The sequence below is a fragment of the Leptonychotes weddellii genome, chromosome 1, assembly GCF_054177405.1.
Source record: "Leptonychotes weddellii isolate Sample4059 chromosome 1, ASM5417740v2, whole genome shotgun sequence".
NCBI classification, from domain to species: Eukaryota; Metazoa; Chordata; class Mammalia; order Carnivora; family Phocidae; genus Leptonychotes; species Leptonychotes weddellii.
Genome location: NC_138369.1, coordinates 11,451,448 through 11,470,365, shown reverse-complemented (window position 1 = coordinate 11,470,365; position 18,918 = coordinate 11,451,448). Strand labels below are relative to the sequence as shown.

The window sequence follows — 18,918 nt, the reverse complement described above, 5'->3', positions numbered from 1 at the left end:
AACTATACGGGCCCCACTCACAGGCCCCATAAAAACCCTCAGACATCTGGGGCGCCTGGGTGGCTCAGTCAGTTAAGCGTCTGGGCTCAGGTCATGATCTCTGGGTCCTGGGATCAAGCGCCACACTGGGCTCCCTGCTCAGCGGGAAGTCGGCTTGTTCCTCTCCCTCTGCCCCTCCCCCCCAGCTCGGGCTCTCTCTCACTTGCTCTGTCTCACAAAAAAATAAATAAAATCTTTTTTTTTAATAGATTTTTTTTTAAAGATTTTATTTATTTATTTGAGAGAGAGAGAATGAGAGCGGGCACATGAGAGGGGAGAGGGTCAGAGGGAGAAGCAGATTCCCCGCCGAGCAGGGAGCCCAATGCGGGACTCGATCCAGGGACTCCAGGATCATGACCTGAGCCGAAGGCAGTCGCTTAACCAACTGAGCCACCCAGGCGCCCTAAAATCTTTTTTTTTTTAATTAAAAAAAACACCTCAGACATCTAATCACACCCACATATATGTCCACATTCAGGCAGACACACTTTATCCATAAAAATGCAGATGGCAAAACTTAGGTACCCATGCTAGAAGCCCTTTCCTCCAAGCCTCAAAACCCAAAACATCAGATTCTTGAGACTGACTTTTTTTGTCCTTGATCTAGACATGCCTGAAGCTCACTATGCTTTTAAGAGTTTTTTGTCACAAAAATTCCCCCTTTTTTTTGCTAGAGCCCATTTGAGTTAGTGTATGTGTGTGTGTGTGTGTGTGTGTTCAGAGTCCTGGCTGATAGAGATGAATAAGGCTTTGCTAAACGAAAAAGATTGAGAAAGGAGGTATTCCAAGATGAAAGATAGCATTTACAGGGGCCTGGAGGTATGAGATAGCACGGCCAGTGGCAAGCTGTATTACAGTGTGTACGATAGTGCTGGCGGCCGACTGAAGTCAGGTAGAGGTGTAAGAATTCAGTCTGAGCACTTGGGAGTCTAGTCAGTGGGAGCCACCGAATGTTCTTGATCAGGGGGAGTTCCACACTCAGAACTCTCCAGCGGGAGGCAGTGCGTGGATAAATGAATGTATTTGCCTCAGACCTGCGCAATAGGTGCGGATGCTAGGAGACTGAATCTCAGAGAGGACAGCCACACAGGGTACCAGAGAGTCCTGACTCAACCGACATCTGAGCTTGCCGAGCGTCTTCGAACTACAACTTCCGGCATGCAACGCGAGCGACCTCGCGTCCCTCGTGGTTTGCTCCAGCTGCAAGCCTGACGATTGGTCTTAGGGGCTGTTTGTCAGAACAGAATCGGGCTCTGATTGGTTGTATTCCTGCGAGGTGCCCGGAGCCTCAGGTTGGTCGACCGCGCTCCCGCCGGCGACATGGTGAGCCGGCAGCCAGCCACATGGGGGGGCCTTGCCTGAAGGGCAGGAGGTTCCGCTGAGAGGGTCCAGGGAGACACCGAGGGGACTGGGATCCCTTTGTGGGGATTGAGAGCTCTGAGGGACTCTGGGTCGCGCTGAGGGCCGTGTGTCCCTCTCTGGGTTCAGTCTCCCTGTGGGACCTACGTGGGGGTTGGAGGTTCTGTCTAGGGGACTGGAGGCCCCTGAGCGTTCGGGAATTCTGGAAAATCCCTGGGGGCCCTCTAGGGGCCTGGGGTCCTGCCGAGGGGTCGCAGCCCCGCGGAGGGGACTGGGAACCTACGGATCCTCGCTGGGGAGGTTGGGGGTCCCTCTGGAGCCCACGCTGGCGACGTGGGTCCTGTGGAAGCATGGGGTCGCTGCGTGTATTGAGGTGTGTGGAAGGGCCAGGGAGAGCCCTGAGAGGAGGAGCCAGGACAAGGGGATGTGGATGGCCTCGGGGAGGGCGAGGGTCCCAGAATTGCAGACAGCACAGTTGGAACCTTCAGGTCTCACGCGGCTCTGGGTCCAACCTATTGAGTTTATTCTTCAGACTTAGCCTGGCCACTGCGGGGCGAGAGCGAAGTCCCAACCCCTAAATGTTCGGACTGGGCAGAGGGAGGGGCCCTGGAGGACGACCCGACCCTGCCTGGAGGATTCCCCAAGGACGGGCGTTGGAAGTGCACCTGAACATGAAAAGTGGACGTGGTTCCAGGCCTGGGTTCCGGAAGCAATGGGAGATGAGAGGAAGGGTTCTTGAGAACAGGATGGAGGAAAGTCTCATTGCTGTTAGCAGGTAGCAGGATTCTCCTATTCTCGGATTGTAGGTCCAGGGAAAGACTTTGAGCAGGAAAGGGACGTGGTCTGATGGGAGGCTGCAGATATCTTTGGAAATCTGCGGAGCCAGGACCTCAAGACCAGAGGCTGCTGGGGGGTGAGGCTTGAAAAACATCCCTGGACCGACCTCAAGAGCCTCAGGTGGAGGGATGCTTTTCTTTCTTCCCTCCTTCCCTTCTCCTCCCCTTCCTCTTTGCTCATTCTTCCCTCCCTCTCTCCTTCCTTCCTTCTGTCCTTCCTCTCCTAGGTGCTGGGACCGAAGTTTGAACAACAGTCCCCTCCCTGGGAGGTGTCAGAGGGTGATAGGGGTCTGCAATGGAGAGCCCAAGGATCTAGAAAAGCCTCTGAGACCCAGTAGTTTGACGCAGGGAGGGCTACCTAGAGAGCCGGGCAGTGAGGCAGGGTGCCTTGAGCTGGGCCCTCCAGGCGTTGCAGACTGCGAAAAGGAGTTGGATATTGACTGACCTCATGACTCGCTGGAAAGGGCCGAATGCTGTGTCCGTGGGAGTGACAGGCGGGTACTGGGGCCTCCTGAGATGATGGCGTGCAAAGCATAGAGGTCCAGGCTAGAGGTGCTGCTGTGCTGGGGTCATGCTGGGCCGTCGGTGTTTAAAAACCTAGCAGGAGATTGAGTCACAGGGTGGAGGCCATGGAGGGAAGAGGAAAGTCAGCAGGGGAGCCCCAGGATCTGATGTCTGGAGAGGCGCCAATGGGAGGCTCTGGGGTGTGGGAAGGGGCTGAAGAGGATCCTAGGAGGAGGCCTGGGCCCTCGGAGACCCGCCTCACTGGGCTTGGAAGGTGTTCCCTGACCAAGACCGTGCCCACGGTCTTTAGTGACCAATAGCCAGTCTGCACTTGGGGGTTACGGAGGGCGAGCAGTGAGAACAGGAGATTAGTGAGATTTAAAGACCAGAAAGATAGTGCGCCGACCTCATTACTGAGAAAATGTTTCTGGTTTACAAGTTACAGGCATAGAGAAAATATCCTGTTAGTTATCTTAATGATGGATTTCTCAGCAGTCATTCTGAATTACTGTGTTGGCCCGATACCCATCACACTAGAGCTTTTCCTATTAAAGTTAGCATATTCTTGCCTGTTTAAAGGATAATTTTAATAATTAATTTTAATATTAAAGTAATCTTTATTTCACTTTAGTTGTTAATTATGATATCATAATACTAGTCGACAGCGCTCCTGAGCACATAATTTTATATAATTACATAATTACTGATACCAAATTGGTATTTACTGCATTGAAGCAGGAAAACCCAGCTTCAGACTGATTACCAAAAGCATTTCTTCTAAAACGTTTTAAAACTAATATATGAAAACGTGTTATGAATTGGTAAAAAGTTTGTTATGTAGAACTTAGTGACCTAATTTACCTAATTTAAAAAGTTATCCCACTCATATGTGTAAGTCTTTGTCCTGAAACTGGTAGTGGCCAGAAATAGGCTTTCCAAGGAGGTTGATTACCCAGGGAGGGAGGAGGAGAGGGCGATGGGATCATCAGGCTAATTTCCGGTGGGAAAGACGAGACTGAGCTGCCAGGGGGAACTATGATGTGTGGGTGGGACCGTGGGAGGGGAGCCTCTTTCACTGGCTGTGCTCCTTGTAGGTCCGGATGGTGGTCTTGACAGCACATGAAACAAAACAGGCAGCGCCCCATTTCCAGATGGGGAAACTGAGGCCTCAGGGAGATGAATACCTGAAATCCATAGCAAAGGCCAGAAGTGAACCCCAGCGTGTGCTCTCCGCCACCCCACACCCCACACCCCAGCTAGGTGGTGGTGGTAGGGAGTGCGGGAATCCACACACAGCAGGGGCTCCCAGGGTTGAGGCTGAGCCCACCCCAGGCCCCTCCTTCAAGATGCCGCTGGAGCCCCAGAGGCCCTCCCTCCCTAACCTGGCCCCAGCCTCTCTATAAATAGCCTGAGTTCCGAGGCACGGAGCTTGTGACCTTCTGGCAGGCACTGCCCTTCATGTCCCCTCCCCGCAGGCGGTCCTGGGAGTGCAGCTGGTGGTGACCCTGCTCACCGCCACCCTCATGCACAGGCTGGCGCCACACTGCTCCTTCGCCCGCTGGTTGCTCTGCAATGGCAGGTGAGCCACAGCCCCGCCCCGGGCGGTGGGAGGAGCCCCACCGGGCCCCGCCCCCTCTGCTTCCTCCAAACCCCGCCGCGTGCCCTCCAAAGAGTGTTTAGTATTTTTATTTTATTTTATTTATTTTTTTTTTTAAAGATTTTATTTATTTATTTGACAGAGAAAGACACAGCGAGAGAGGGAACACAAACGGGGAGTGGGAGAGGGAGAAGCAGGCTCCCTGCCGAGCAGGGAGCCCGATGCGGGACCCGATCCCGGGACTCCAGGATCATGACCTGAGCCGAAGGCAGTCGCTTAACCAACTGAGCCACCCAGGCGCCCCTAAAGAGTGTTTAGTATTTTTAAAGAAAAAACAACTATTCAGATATAACTGACATACAATAAACTGAAAATATTTGAAGCACACAGTTGGATCAGTTTTGACAGGGGTACGCACACCCATGAGACTGCCTTTGCTCACTGGGAAGAGCAGCTGCTTTCCCCTACTCCTGCTTCCAGCAATCTAACCCCCCCTTCCACACTCCTCTTGCTGTAGATCTGTTCCCTGCAGTGCTTTTTGTCCCTGTTCGGATCTCGGACCCTTTCTGAGACCTGGTGGAAACTGTGATCTTTCCCTTCAGAACAGTGCACACGCCTGCTCCGCCAGAAGAGCTAGCCAACAGATTCAGGGGTGTCCGGGACTCCGGGCCACCCTGCCCTCTGCCCGTAGCTTCTCAGTGCACTCCCCCCCCAGCAAACCCCCAGCCCACCCCCCAGGCCTTCCCCTGGCCTTGCATGGCCCCTGCCCATCCTGTCCCCATGCATTTCGGGTCCAGCTCTCCCCCTGACTCCAGTCCTGGGTTTGAGGATTCACTGCCTTGAGCCCTCCACGCCGCAGGAGCTTTCCTGACTTCCCGTCTTTGCCCTCAGTCTCTTCCGATACAAGCACCCTACTGAGGAAGAGCTTCGGGCTCTGGAGGGAAAGCCGAGGCCCAGAGGCAGGAAGGAGCGGTGAGTGAGCCCCCAGCCTTAGGGGAGCCGCTCCCCTTCCAGGCGCATGCAGTTCTGGGCACCTAGGAGAGTGGTGGACGCCCCAGGTTGAGATGTCACTGTCATTCATTGGTTGCCTTGGACTGACAGCTAACGCTTATTGCTTATTGGAAGTTTGCTCTGGGCCATCCCTGTGAGCGGCGTCTGCAGCCTGGTGTGCGGAGACCCAGGCTGGGGAGAAGGTAACTCCCAAACCAGCTCCTCCTGTGCTCTGAGGGTGGCACGGTGGAACCTTCCAGGCTGGTGTGGGGCGGGCCGCCATGTCTGGCTGGGGAGGAGAGAACAGAGGATGCATTCCCCCTCCCCTGACCGCCTCCCCCTCCCCCCAACAGGTGGGCCAATGGCTATAGTGAAGAAAAGCCCTTGTCTGTGCCCCGAGATGCCCCTTTCCAGCTGGAGACCTGCCCCCTCACAGCGGTTGATGCCCTCGGTAACAGCCCGGCTGGGTCCCCGACGTCCCACCCTCAGCCCACACCCGGCAGCATTGGTGAGGGGGCTGTCCTGCGCTGGGCTGCAGACTGAGCCGCGTGCTCCCCGCAGTCCTGCGCTTCTTCCTGGAGTACCAGTGGTTCGTGGACTTCGCCGTGTACTCTGGTGGCGTGTATGTCTTCACAGAGGCCTACTACTATGTGCTGGGCCCGGCCAAGGAGACCAACATTGCCGTGGTCTGGTGTCTGCTCACCGTCGCCTTCTCCGTGTATCCTTCCTCAGGCTGCCCAGCGGGTCAGGGAGTAGGGAGGCATGTGGGAGCGGGACTCGAGCTTTCCTTTATCCCCTGTCCCCAAATTGGCATATCAGCTATTGTCTGCTGTCCCACAAAACTCCCCAAAACTGGGTGGTGTAAAATGGTCACTATTTTATTCGCTCTCCTCCTGGGGTGGGCTCAGCCCAGCCGCCTTATCTCTGCTCTAAGAGGGCCCACCTTCCAGCAGGCCAAGCCAAGCTTCCTCCTGGTAGCAGAAATACCAGCAAGGAAGAAGGGGTGCTGTGGGCCTCCTAAGGCTTTGCAGGAAGTTGGTCCACCCCCATCCCTGTCCATTCTCTTGGTCAAAGCAAGTCACCAGCCCAGATGCAGGGGCAGGAAAAGAGATGCCCCCTCTGCTATGTTTTTTTGTTTGTTTTTTTAAAATTATTTTTAATTTTTTAAAAGAGATTTTATTTGTTTGTTTATTTATTTGACACAGAGAGAGAGAACAAGCAGGGAGACTGGCAGGCAGAGGGAGAGGGAAAAGCAGGCTTCTCGCGGAGCTGGGAGCCCGATGTGGGGCTCGATCCCAGGACCCTGGGATCATGACCTGAGCCCAAGGCAGATGCTTAACCGACTGAGCCACCTAGGTGCCCCTCTGCTATGTTTTTTTATGAAGCTGCCCAGGGAACAGAGGCAAACCTCTGACATTGAGAACCCAAGTCTGAGAAAATGCCCTTGTGGGATGGGCTTGTGAAGAAAAGTCCATCTTGAAGCCCACACTGGTCTGGAAAGCCCCATGGGTCTCTTTGAGGACAGATTCGAGATACAGCCCTCGTATCTCTGATGGCTTCTTAGAGGAGCCGGAAATTCACCTGCTGTGAATGCAGCCAGGCTAGATGGGTCAGGGAGGCCAGACCTCCTGAAGAGACAGACTTGCTGGCTCTTTCAGGGAGAAATGGCCACAGGTAGGGGTGCCTGGGTGGCTCATTTGGTTGAGTGTCCAATTCTTGGTTTCAGCTGCGGTCATGGTCTTGGTGTCGTGAGATGGAACCCCCTGATTTGGGCTCTGAGCTTGGCATGGAGTCTGCCTGAGATTCTTTCCCCCTTCCCCTCCCTCCTCCTCTGCTCCTCCCCCCACTTGCTGTCTCTAAAATAAATAAATGGAAGGAAGGAAGGAAGGAAGGAAGGAAGAATTAAAGAAAAGAAAGAAAGAAAGGGCCACAGTTAGTGTGCTGAGGCCGAGCCGGAGGCCCAGGTCCTCCTGCCACCCACACGCCGCAAGCCTGCTGACAGAGGCGTGAGCAGTGCTGGGCCTTGTGTCCTGGGCTTGTTCGGCGGCTCACTCTTCTCCTTGGTCACCGCCCTGCTCCCCGAGACTCCAAACCCCAACGCCGGTGTTTGGGTTCTGGAGCTGGGGGAGTCCCTGGCTGGGAGCGGGGCACTGCAGCTGCTCAGGGCTTCCTTAGCCCTGCGCCCAGCAAGATGTTCCTGGTGGTGACCCGCTTGTACTTCAGTGCAGAGGAGGGGGGCGAACGCTCTGTCTGCCTCACCTTTGCCTTCCTCTTCCTGCTCCTGGCCATGCTGGTGCAGGTGGTCCAGGAGGAGACTCTCGAGCTGGGCCTGGAGCCAGGTATGTGCGGCATTTGGGGCACGGGGTCACCACGCGGATCACTCCCTCGTGGAAGTGGGGTTAAGTGGCTCGTTCCACCAGCACATAATGGGTGAAGGGGGAGGTACTCCTTGGGCCTGAGCAGTCTCTGTGGCTGCTTGCTGCCCTGTGCATCTCCTGGGGCTTTGGGGCAAGAGGATATCTGGTCTCGCTGCCTCTGAGAGCTGCCTGCAGCTGCAGTTCTTCGCAGGGCACTCCTGTGCCCCCCATCTGCCCTGTCCCCGGCAGCCACAATGATTTAATATTTACCCATTCTAATTTAACTTGGTGAAGGAAATGGGTAAATGGCACAACATTCATAAAGTACAAGAGACTATACATAGAGTAAAAATCACCCACCCTGATTAGCTCTCCTTCCAAGAGGAAAACTGGGAGACCACTTTCCTTTTTCCCCATAAAACGGTAGTGTTTATGGCTCTCCACCTTGTCTTTTTCCCTTAAAAACATTAATTTGGAGGTTGTCCCTTGATGCTACATACAGTGCGGGTTGGTTTATTTGTTTTGTAATACCCACATAGTATTTCATTTTATGGAAGTTCCATGATTATTTAACCAGTCCCCTACTTCTGGACATCTAAGTCTTTCACTATTAAATGTTGTTCAAAACCACGTTGTGTTACAACAGTGTCGTATGGGAATAGCCCTGCACATGCAGCCCTGTGCGAGAAAGTGCATTTGTAGTTTTGATAATGTTGTAAATTGCCATTTAGGAAAAGATTAATGAAGTGCCTATTTCCCCACATTCTCTCCAATGTGTTTCCTCAGACTTTTTTTTTTTTTCTTGGGTAACCTGATGGGTGAAAATATAAGCGAGGTTGAGCATCTTTTCCTATGTGGACAATTCATTTCTGTCTGCCTTCCAGAAAAGGTCTGTTCTTTTGCCCAGTTTTCTACTGAGTTGTTGACCCTTTTATTGATTTGTAGGAGCTCTTTATATATTAGAGACATTAGGCTTTGTGTGTGATAGTAGTTGGAAATATTTTTCTTAGTTTCCCATTTTTCTTTTGAGTTTATTTATTCTTTGGATGATCTTTAAAAATATAATTTGGATCACATCACTTCTCTGATACCAGATTCTAGTGGTCTTTGGATAAAGAGCAAATCCTTGAGCTTTATCTTCACCAATTCTCCCTGCTTTTCAATTAAAAAAAATATATATTTTATTTATTTATTTGACAGAGAGAGACACAGCGAGAGAGGGAACACAAGCAGGGGTAGTGGGAGAGGGAGAAGCAGGCTTCCCGCCGAGCAGGGAGCCCGATGCGGGGCTCGATCCCAGGACCCTGGGATCATGACCTGAGCTGAAGGTAGACGCTTAACGACTGAGCCACCCACGCGCCCCCTGCTTTTCAATTTTTAGGATTATATAATGTTTGATATATATTATATATATGCATATGTATAGAACATGTGTATGTAAATTACAAAGCAAAATAATAATGTAACAAACTTCTTAAATGAGAACCGGAACATTCCCAATGTTCGTGCATGTCTCTGGTGCTCGTTTCCAATCCCACCACATTCCACTCCTACTCACAGCCCCAACCAGTCTCTCAAATCTTGTGTTTATCATTCTTTTGCTTTTTTTTTTTAAGTAGACCCCACGCCCAGTGTGGAGCCCAGCGTAAGGCTTAAACTTCACAACCCTGAGATCAAGACCCAAGCTGAGACCAAGAGTCAGATTCTTTTTTTTTAATTTTATTTTATTTATTTATTTATTTATTTATTTATTTATTATTTTTTTAAAGATTCCACCCATTTATTTGACAGAGAGAGAGAGAGCGAGAGCAGGAACACAAGCAGGGGGAGTGGGAGAGGGAGAAGCAGGCTTCCCGCCGAGCAGGGAGCCAGACGCGGGGCTTGATCCCAGGATCCTGGGATCATGACCTGAGCCGAAGGCAGACGCCCAATGACTGAGCCACCCAGGCGCCCCCAAGAGTCGGATTCTTAAACGACTGAGCCACTCGGGCGCCCCATTCCTGTGCCTTTGTAAAAAGTAGTTTCATCACATATGTTTCTGTCCCTAAAGAATTCATCATACAGTTTGCTCGCTGTTGCAGATGGTGGCAGCCAGTGTGTAATCAGCCAACTGGTGCTTTTCGGTCTTTTTGGTATTGTTTACAGAACGAGGCCGTGTTGGTCTGGGCAGCTTTTGTTCATCTCTTCTCACAGATGAATGACGTTCTCTGGTGAGGCCACTTGTCTTTATTTGTCTATTCTCCTGTTGCTGGACATCTAGGTGGTTTCCAGATTTGAGCTTTTCTCGCAGTTGCTATAGGGAACATTCTTGTACATGTTTCCTCATACGCACGTGCAGGCATTTCTTTTGCGCACAGGATCTGGGGACAAGGTGGACGTGTTCACCTTCATAAGATGGTGCCTCAGCATTTTTCAGAGCAGTTCTCTCGGCTCTGGTGCCATCTGAGTGCCACACCCACCAGCCATGCAGCCTGCGGTTCCGAGTGTGGACCCTGGACTCAGGCCGCCCACCGAGTCCCAGCCACCCTGGGCAAGTGTTGGTGACCTTGCAACAGCCGCCTGCCTCACCTCCCTGCTTGTAAGGTGGGCTGGTGAACCTTACAGGGGCACAGCCAGGTGTAAGTGAGTTGAGGTCTACAGAAAGTGCTTGATTTTTGCCCGCCTGGCAGTGGAAAACGATACCTTTAGTGATCTTAACGTGCATTGCTCTGATTACCTGGGAGGCTGAGCAGCTTTTCCTGTTTATTCATGATTCTCATTTCCTCTTCTTCGAAGAGTTTGTTCATGTTGTTGCTCATTTTTCATTGAGGCTGTATGTGTTTTTTTCCTCCATTTTTTTTTTTTAAAGATTTTACTTATTTATTTGAGAGAGAGTGAGAGAGACAAAGAGCACAGGAGGGGGGAACGGGAGAGGGAGAAGCAGACTCCCTGCTGAGCAGGGAGCCCGATGCGGGACTCGATCCCGGGACTCCAGGATCATGACCTGAGCCGAAGGCAGTCGCTTAACCAACTGAGCCACCCAGGTGCCCCCATTTTTTTTTTTCTTATTGTGGTAAAATACACATAACATTTACCATTTTATTGTTTTTAAGTGTTCACTTCAGTGGCATTAAGCACATTCACCTTGTGCGACCATCACCACCATCCATCCCCCCCTTTTCACCTTGCATATCTGAAACTCTGTCCCCATTAAACACTGACTCTCCATTTACCACCCCCCCCAGCCCCTGGCGCCCACCATCCTACTTTTTGTCTCTATGAATCTGACCACCCGAGACGCTGTATATGAGGGCAGTCATGCAGGATCTGTCTTTCAGTGCTGGCTTATTTCATTCAGCATAACATCCTTAAGGTTCATCCATGTTGTAGCCTATGTTCAAATTTCCTTCCTTTTTAAGGCTGAATAATATTCCCTTTGCATGAATATATCCCATTTTGTTCATCCATTCATGTATTGATGGACATTTATGTTGCTCCTTTGTTTCAGCTACTGTGGACGGTGTTGCTATGAACACGGGTGTACAAGTCCGTGCTTTTAATTCTTTGGGTGGAATTGCTGGATTATGTAGTAATTCTATGTTTAATTTTTTGAGGAGTCACCAAACTGTTTTCTTGGGTGGCTGCACCATTTTACATTCTTACCACAAGGGTTCCAGTTTCCCCACATCCTCGCCAACATGTGTTATCTTCCTTTTCTTTTTCCTTAAGAGTGACCATCCTAGTGGGTGTGAGGTGGTATCTCATTGTGGTTTTTATTTGTGTTTCCCTAATGATGAGTGATGTTGAGCACATCTTTTTTTTTTTTAAAGATTTTATTTATTTGACAGAGACAGATAGTGAGAGCAGGAACACAAGCAGGGGGAGTGGGAGAGGGAGAAGCAGGCCTCCTACCAAGCAGGGAGCCTGATGGGGGGCTCAATCCCAGGACCCTGGGATCATGACCTGAACCGAAGGCAGGCGCCTAACGACTGAGCCACCCAGGTGCCCGAGCACATCTTCATATGCTTGTTGGTCATCTGTATATCTTCTTTGGAGAAATTGTCTATTTTTTTTTTCTTTTACAAAGATTTTATTTTTTTAAAAGATTTTATTTATTTATTTGACAGAGAGAGACACAGCGAGAGAGGGAACACAAGCCGGGGGAGTGGGAGAGGGAGAAGCAGGCTTCCTGCGGAGCAGGGAGCCCAATGCGGGGCTCGATCCCAGGACCCTGGGGTCATGACCTGAGCTGAAGGCAGATGCCTAACAACTAAGCCACCCAGGTGCCCCCAAAGATTTTATTTTTAAGTAATCTTTACACCCAATGCAGGGCTCAAACTTATGACCCCGAGATCAAGAGTCACATGTCCCACCAACCAAGCCAGCCAGGTGCTTCCTTTGCCTATTTTTGAACCTGTTTTTTTTTTTTTTTTTGGTGATGAGTTTTAGGAGTTCTGTGTATATATTCGGGATATTCATCCCTTATCAGATATATGATTTGCAAATTTTTTTCCCATTCTGTGGGTTACCTTTTTACTCCATTAGTATTATCTTTTGATGTACAAATTTTTTAAAATTTCCATGAGTCCAATTTGTCTATATTTTCTTTTGTGGCTCATACGTTCGGTGCTAGATCTGACATCATCACCAAATCCAACGTTATGTAGCTTTTCTGGGCTGTATATCTTTACTATTTTTTTTTCTTGTTGATTTGTAGGGTTTCTTTATATATTGTGGGAACTGATCCTTTGTTACATGTGTGGCACATACTTCCTCCTATCAAATCTGACACACCATTATTTCCTGAACCACAGAAAAGAGATTAAAAGCACTGTTACTTAAACTATTGCATGCCATCAATGGTCATGTGTATCTCAATTTTAAAGAAGTTAAAATGGGGGGCAGTGTATCTTCAAATTTGTGGCAGGGCTTTTCACTTTCTTTGTGGTTTTTTTTTTTGCCTCTTAAAAAAATTGTGGGGAGGGCGCCTGGGTGGCTCAGTTGGTTAGGCGACTGCCTTCGGCTCGGGTCATGATCCTGGAGTCCTGGGATCGAGTCCCGCATCGGGCTCCCTGCTCAGCGAGGAGTCTGCTTCTCCCTCTGACCCTCCCCCCTTCTTGTGCTCTCTCTCTCTCTCAAATAAATAAATAAAATCTTTTAAAAAAAAATTATGGGGCATCTGTCTGGCTCAGTCGGTGGAGCATGTGACTCTCGATCTCGGGGCTGTGAGTTCGAGCCCCATGTTGGGTGTAGAGATTGCTTAAAAATAAAATCTTTTTTTTTCTTAAGGTTTTATTTATTTATTTGACAGAGAGAGACACAGCAAGAGCCATGAGCAAGAGCTCATGACCTGAGCCAAAGGCAGACGCTTAACAACTGAGCCAACCAGGCGCCCCTTAAAAATAAAATCTTAAAAAAATTTGTCCTCAAATGTTTTATTTTGAAAAATTCCAAACCTGCAGAATGGTTGCAAGAATCCTCTAATGAACTCCCATATGCCCTTGACCTAGATTCATTTAGCCATGTTTGCATTATTCTCTGCACATGCACACACCACACTTTTTTGGGCTCAGCCACTGAATACAGTTGCAGCCCTCCCCTCTGGTTTCTTTTGATGAATAGCAGTTCCTTATTTTAGTTGATTTTTGTGTTGAAGATATTCCCCACAATCAGAAAGCCATTTTATATTTTCCAACACAATATTTTGCCTTTCACATAAGCCCTTAAGCTCCTGGTCGTTCACTACTGTCTTATGAGGTAGGGATCAAACTGAGTGTTTTCCATGGGATAACCTTGTTGTACAATTGTATTTTTAGTGAATTGTGGGTTCTTTTGGTTTTTGTTTCATCTTTTCCAATCTTTTTTGTGTGGCTAGGACCTCTGGCTTTTATAGCACTATTCTGGTAGGCTTCTTTTTCTTGTTTCCAATTTCTTTTTTTTTTTTTTTAAAGATTTTATTTATTTGACAGAGAGAGAGAGAGACAGCAAGAGAGGGAACACAAGCAGGGGGAGTGGGAGAGAGAGAAGCAGGCTTCCCGCGGAGCAGGGAGCCCAATGCGGGGCTCGATCCCAGAACCCTGGGATCATGACCTGAGCCAAAGGCAGATGCTCAATGACTGAGCCACCCAGGCACCCCACTTTTTTTTTTTTTTTTAAGATTTTATTTATTTATTTGACAGAGAGAGACACAGTGAGAGAGGGAACACAAGCAGGGCGAGTGGGAGAGGGAGAAGCAGGCTTCCCGCTGAGCAGGGAGCCTGATGCGGGGCTCGATCCCAGGACCCTGGGATCACGACCTGTGCGGAAGGCAGACGCTTAATGACTGAGCCACCCAGGCACCCCTTGTTTTCAATTTCTTAGTTGGCTATTTAGCTCACTAATTTTCAGCTTCTTCTATTTCTCTTTCTAGCATTTCTAGCATGAAGGCTATATACTAAGTCCCACTTTTGTCCACTTCTTCAGTTTTGACTTGTAATTTTCATTATCAGGCAGATCTGGGTATTTTTAAGTTTCCATTGTGATTTCTTTCTTTTTTTTTTTTAGAGAGGGGAAGGGGCAAAAAGAGAGGGAGTGAGAGAATCCCAAGCAAGCTCCATGCCCAGTGCTGAGCCCGGTGCGGGGCTCTATCTCACAACCTTGAGATCATGACCTGAGCCGAAATCAAGAGTTGGATGCTTAACTGACTGAGCCACCCAGGCGCCTTAGTCAGTGTTTTCTTTGTATGTTTTGTGGCTAATTGACAAGGTGATTACAAGTATAGAATTTCTATATATACCTGGTGAATCAACCATTTTATGGTTGGTGGTATATTGACCACTTCTGATTCTAATAATACTTCTGTCTTACTCTAGTTTATCTGGTCGTAATATAGACTTTTCAGCTTTCTTTTTTTTTTTTAAGTTGAGATATAATTGACATATAACATTTTTAGTTTTAGGTATACAATATAATGATTCAATATTTGTATGTATTACAAAACAATCACCACAATAAATCTGCTTAACATCCACCACCATACATATACAACTTTTTTTCTTCTGATGAAAACTTTTAAGATCTACTTTTAGCAACTCTCAAATATACAATACCACCTTTCTTTTGATTAGTATCTGTCATATCTTTTTTTTTTTTTAAGATTTTATTTATTTGCGAGAGAGACAATGAGAGACAGAGAGCATGAGAGGGAGGAGGGTCAGAGGGAGAAGCAGACTCCCTGCCGAGCAGGGAGCCCAATGTGGGACTCGATCCCGGGACTCCAGGATCATGACCTGAGCCGAAGGCAGTCGCTTAACCAACTGAGCCACCCAGGCGCCCTCTGTCATATCTTTTTAACATCCCTTTTCTCTCAACCATACAGGAACCTTGTGTTGAGGTACGTCTCCTTTAAAAAACATACAGCCAGGGGCGCCTGGGTGGCTCAGTCATTGAGCATCTGCCTTCGGCTTGGGGTCCTGGGATCGAGCCCCGCATCGGGCTCCCTGCTCTGCGGGAAGCCTGCTTCTCCCTCTCCCGCTCCCCCTGCTTGTGTTCCCTCTCTCGCTGTGTTTCTCTCTGTCAAATAAATAAATAAAATCTTTAAAAAACAACCACCACACAGCTAGATATTTTCAAGTCTGACAGTCTCTGTCATTTAACTTCAAAGTTTAACCCACTTACATTTATTATCACCGACATATTTGGCATTGTTTCTACCATCTTACCTTTTCACCTTCTTTTTGTTCTTTTTCTGTGATTACTGTTGACATTGGCTGCCAGTCTAATTGTCTTTCCTCTATAGATGATCTATCTTAAATCCCTGGCTGCTTTACGATCTCTTTGTTTTTGGTGTTCCAGTTTCACTACAGTGTCTAGGTATGGATTTCTTTGTATTATTCTGGTTTGATATACTTTGTGTGTGTCATTCATTCCACAGTCTTTTCAACTATTCTATTCCAAATCTCCTCTCCTCCTTCATTCTCTCTTCCCTTCTCTCTCTGGGGCTCTTATTTGACTTATGCTGGACTTTCTATTCTGTCCTCCTTATCTCTTAATCTCCCTTCATATTTCCTACATTTTATCTTTCTGAGTTGGAATCTGATTTCTTCAGATCCAATTCATTCATTCCTCCTTTGCTGTTTTGATTATGCCATTTAACAACCTATCATTTCAATAATTATATTTTCCCTTTGGAAGAGCTTAATTGGTTCCTTTGCAAATATATCTGGTCATCTGAGGTAGCCTCATGTTGCCTGTTCTGTGATCCACCTTTTATTTTCCTCAATAATTTCACACATGATAACACCTGCAAAATTTCTGTAGTCAGTAGGGTCTAAACTTGTCTTTTTTTTTTTTCTCCCCCTGCTTTATGGTGATTTGTTCCCTGGTGTGTTTGGTGATTTGGGTTGTGAGCTCATTTTTATTTGCTTTTACTCTATGGAAAATCCGAGGGCCTGAACTGAGGATTCTTTCCAGGACTTTGGCTTTAACCTATGGGAGTCCTTCATGCCCCTCTGGAATCCTGGTATAATCCAGGAAGCTCAGACGCAGTGGTCCACCGCCCCCCGCCCCTTTCTCCCAGTCCAATCAAGGGTGTCTGCCTGGTACATTTTCCTATTCTTTAAAACAAAAAACAAAAAAACCATAACCAAAACAAAAAAACACATAATCAGAGCACAACAAAAGTTTTCCTTTTGCGTGGCCCTGGGCCCGGCTCCCACTGGTGTATTCCTACCTGGGGAGCAAAAGTCTATCTGGTAGGGGGGCAGAGCAGACACTGAGGCTCCAGGGGTCTATTAAACACTGCCCTCTCCTTGTCTTCCCCAGGTCTGGCCAGTATGACCCAGAACTTGGAGCCACTTCTGAAGATGCAGGGCTGGGACTGGGCGTGAGTCCTGGGAAGTGAGGTGGGGCAAGGGCAGTCTGGGACTTGTAGGGGGCTTGCTGACGGGCTTTGGGGCCTCCTGACCCTTCTCTTCTCCCCCAGGCTCCCTCTGGTCAAGCTGGCCATCCGCATAGGGTTGGCATTTGTGGGATCCATGCTGGGTGCCTTCCTCACCTTTCCAGGCCTGCGGCTGGCTCAGACACACCTGGACGCACTGAGCATGTCGGAAGACCGGCCCATGCTGCAGTTATGCAGACTGCCAGATGGGTGGTGGTGCGGGGGGTGGGAATCTAAAGGAGAGGCTAGGGGGATGGTGGGTGCCCGGGGCCTCACTCTTCTGTGCCCTTGTTCCTAGGTTCCTTCTGCATACCAGCTTCCTGTCCCCTCTGATCATCCTGTGGCTCTGGACCAAACCCATTGCACGGGACTTCCTGCACCAGGCACCCCTGGGGGAGGTGCCCTTCTCCCTGTGCGCATGGGGGGTGGGTGGGAGGGAGAGCAGTGGGGGCCCTTCTGTGTACCCCAGTCTCTGAGGCTCAGGGAGGAGCCTTGGATCCTGGGGGAGATCCTGCAGCAGGGGCGTCCTCCCTAGCCCCCTCACTCCCCTCCCCAACAGGCTGTCTGACTCAGCCTTCGACTCACTGCGCCTCTGGCTGCTGGTGGCCTTGTGCCTGCTGAGGCTGGCCGTGACCAGGCCCCACCTGCAGGCCTACCTGTGCCTGGCCAAGGCCCGTGTGGAGCAGCTGCGGCGGGAGGCCGGCCGCATAGAGGCCCGTGAGATCCAGAGGCGGGTATGGGCACCGAAGGTTGGGAGGGAACATGGGGCGGAGGGTCCCCCCACCCACCACGTAGTCACGGCTACCGGCCTACCAGGTGGTGCGAGTCTACTGCTACGTGACAGTGGTGAGCCTCCAGTACCTGACGCCGCTCATCCTCACCCTCAGCTGCACGCTGCTGCTCAAGACGCTGGGTGAGGAGCGGCACGGGGCGGGGGCCTGGTGCGGGGAGGTCGGGGCGGCGGGGAGCGACGCCGGGTGGGGATGGAGGCGAGCGAGGTGGCGCCAGGGCGGGACTTGGTAATACTGGGGGGGAGGGAGCCTGGAGGGCCCGGAAGAAGGGAGAGTAGGAGGCGGGCCCCGAAGTTGGGGTGGGGGCAGGAGATAGAGTTTGGGGTGGTGGCGGGGGTAGGAGGTGGAGCCTAGGGCTAGGCGGGGGTCCCAGAGGTCAAACCCCGCCTGCACCTCTACCCATCCCTCCCTCCACCCTCCGCTTCCCACAGGCGGCTACTCCTGGGGCCCGGGCCCGGTCCCCATGCTGTCCCCCGCCCGGTCCTCAGCCCAGGATCGCCTGGGGGGCCCCGGGGAGGATGAGGCCCAGCAGACGGCGGCCCGGATCGCTGGGGCGCTGGGCAGCCTGCTCACGCCCCTCTTCCTCCGCGCGGTCCTCACCTTCCTCATCTGGTGGACCGCAGCCTGCCAACTGCTCTCCAGCCTCTTCGGCCTCTACTTCCACCGGCAGCTGGCGGGCTCCTAGCCGCCTGCAGACGTCCCTGGGCCCCAAGGTCCCGGCCTGAGCTAGCGGCTTAAGGACCGCCTCCTCCGTGTGTGCCTGTGTCCTCAGGTGCAAGGTGGGCCCGGGAGCCCCCGCAGCACCTGCTGGGCCCGCCCACTTCACCGCAGTGCCTGAGCCCTGGCCCCTCGGATCCCACGCTTCTGCCTCCAAACTGTTGCCCCGGGCCCAGAGCCACTGTTCTCGGATTGCATGCCCTGCCTCCCCCGCATTTGAGACAGAGGTTGCGGGTCATTCTTCTGAACAAATAAAAGAACAGACTGATTTCTACTATCAGGATTGGAGTGGTTTGGGAGGTGGCTTTCTGCATGTTGGTGTTTGGTGCTGAGTGAAGGGAATGACCCGGAAGAGCACAGGGCGATCCAGACAGTAAGCAAAGGCCTGGGAGCAAGAAGTGAAGGGGGGGCAGGAGGAAGAGGGGTTCCGGGCTGAGAGGGTGGTAAGGAGAAGAGGGTGGGGAAGAGCGCAGGGAGGCGCCTCGAGGATGAGAAGGGAGGGAGATGGAGATGACAGATAAGTTGTAGAAATCTTGCAGGAGGGGGCGCCTGGGTGGCTCAGCCGTAGGGGGTCTGCCTTTGGCTCAGGTCATGATCCCAACCCTGCTCCGCGGGAAGCCTGCTTCTCCCTCTCCCACTCCCCCTGCTTGTGTCCCTTCTCTAGCTTGGTCTCTCTCTGTCAAAGGAATAAAATCTTAAAAAAAAAAAAAAAGAAATCTTGCAGGACGAACAAAATGATAAAAGATGGAAAACAAAGGGGTGGGGGTGGGTGCCAAGGAAATCAGAGAACTGGCCCAGAAGAATCTTCCAAAGAAAGAGAGTTCTGGGAAGA

General features: G+C 50.5%; 1 protein-coding gene across 7 annotated transcripts; it reads left to right on the top strand.

Moving 5' to 3' along the window:
* The first annotated feature begins 1,256 nt into the window (after nucleotides 1-1,256).
* TMEM161A (transmembrane protein 161A) lies at nucleotides 1,257-18,361 on the top strand. Of its 7 annotated transcripts, none has more exons than XM_031040469.2 (12): nucleotides 1,257-1,362; nucleotides 4,214-4,317; nucleotides 5,227-5,307; nucleotides 5,679-5,776; nucleotides 5,887-6,043; nucleotides 7,513-7,664; nucleotides 16,464-16,524; nucleotides 16,624-16,767; nucleotides 16,877-16,990; nucleotides 17,138-17,312; nucleotides 17,395-17,491; nucleotides 17,801-18,361. In XM_031040469.2, the coding sequence occupies exons 1-12, from the start codon at nucleotides 1,360-1,362 to the stop codon at nucleotides 18,052-18,054; spliced, it is 1,440 nt and encodes a 479-aa protein (XP_030896329.1). In that variant the 5' UTR covers nucleotides 1,257-1,359; the 3' UTR covers nucleotides 18,055-18,361. The 7 variants fall into 7 exon arrangements, with proteins under 7 accessions (XP_030896329.1, XP_030896330.1, XP_081672073.1 ...); XM_031040470.2 differs by having other exon boundaries at nucleotides 5,679-5,833; nucleotides 5,962-6,043; XM_031040471.2 differs by lacking the exon at nucleotides 1,257-1,362 and adding an exon at nucleotides 1,387-2,173.
* Nucleotides 18,362-18,918: the final 557 nt, after the last annotated feature.

Coding starts and splice junctions, on each gene's coding strand:
- TMEM161A (XM_031040469.2), top strand. Junction 7,665..16,463: donor CGAGCTGGGCCTGGAGCCAG/GTATGTGCGGCA, acceptor TGTCTTCCCCAG/GTCTGGCCAGTATGACCCAG. Junction 17,492..17,800: donor GCTGCTGCTCAAGACGCTGG/GTGAGGAGCGGC, acceptor CGCTTCCCACAG/GCGGCTACTCCTGGGGCCCG.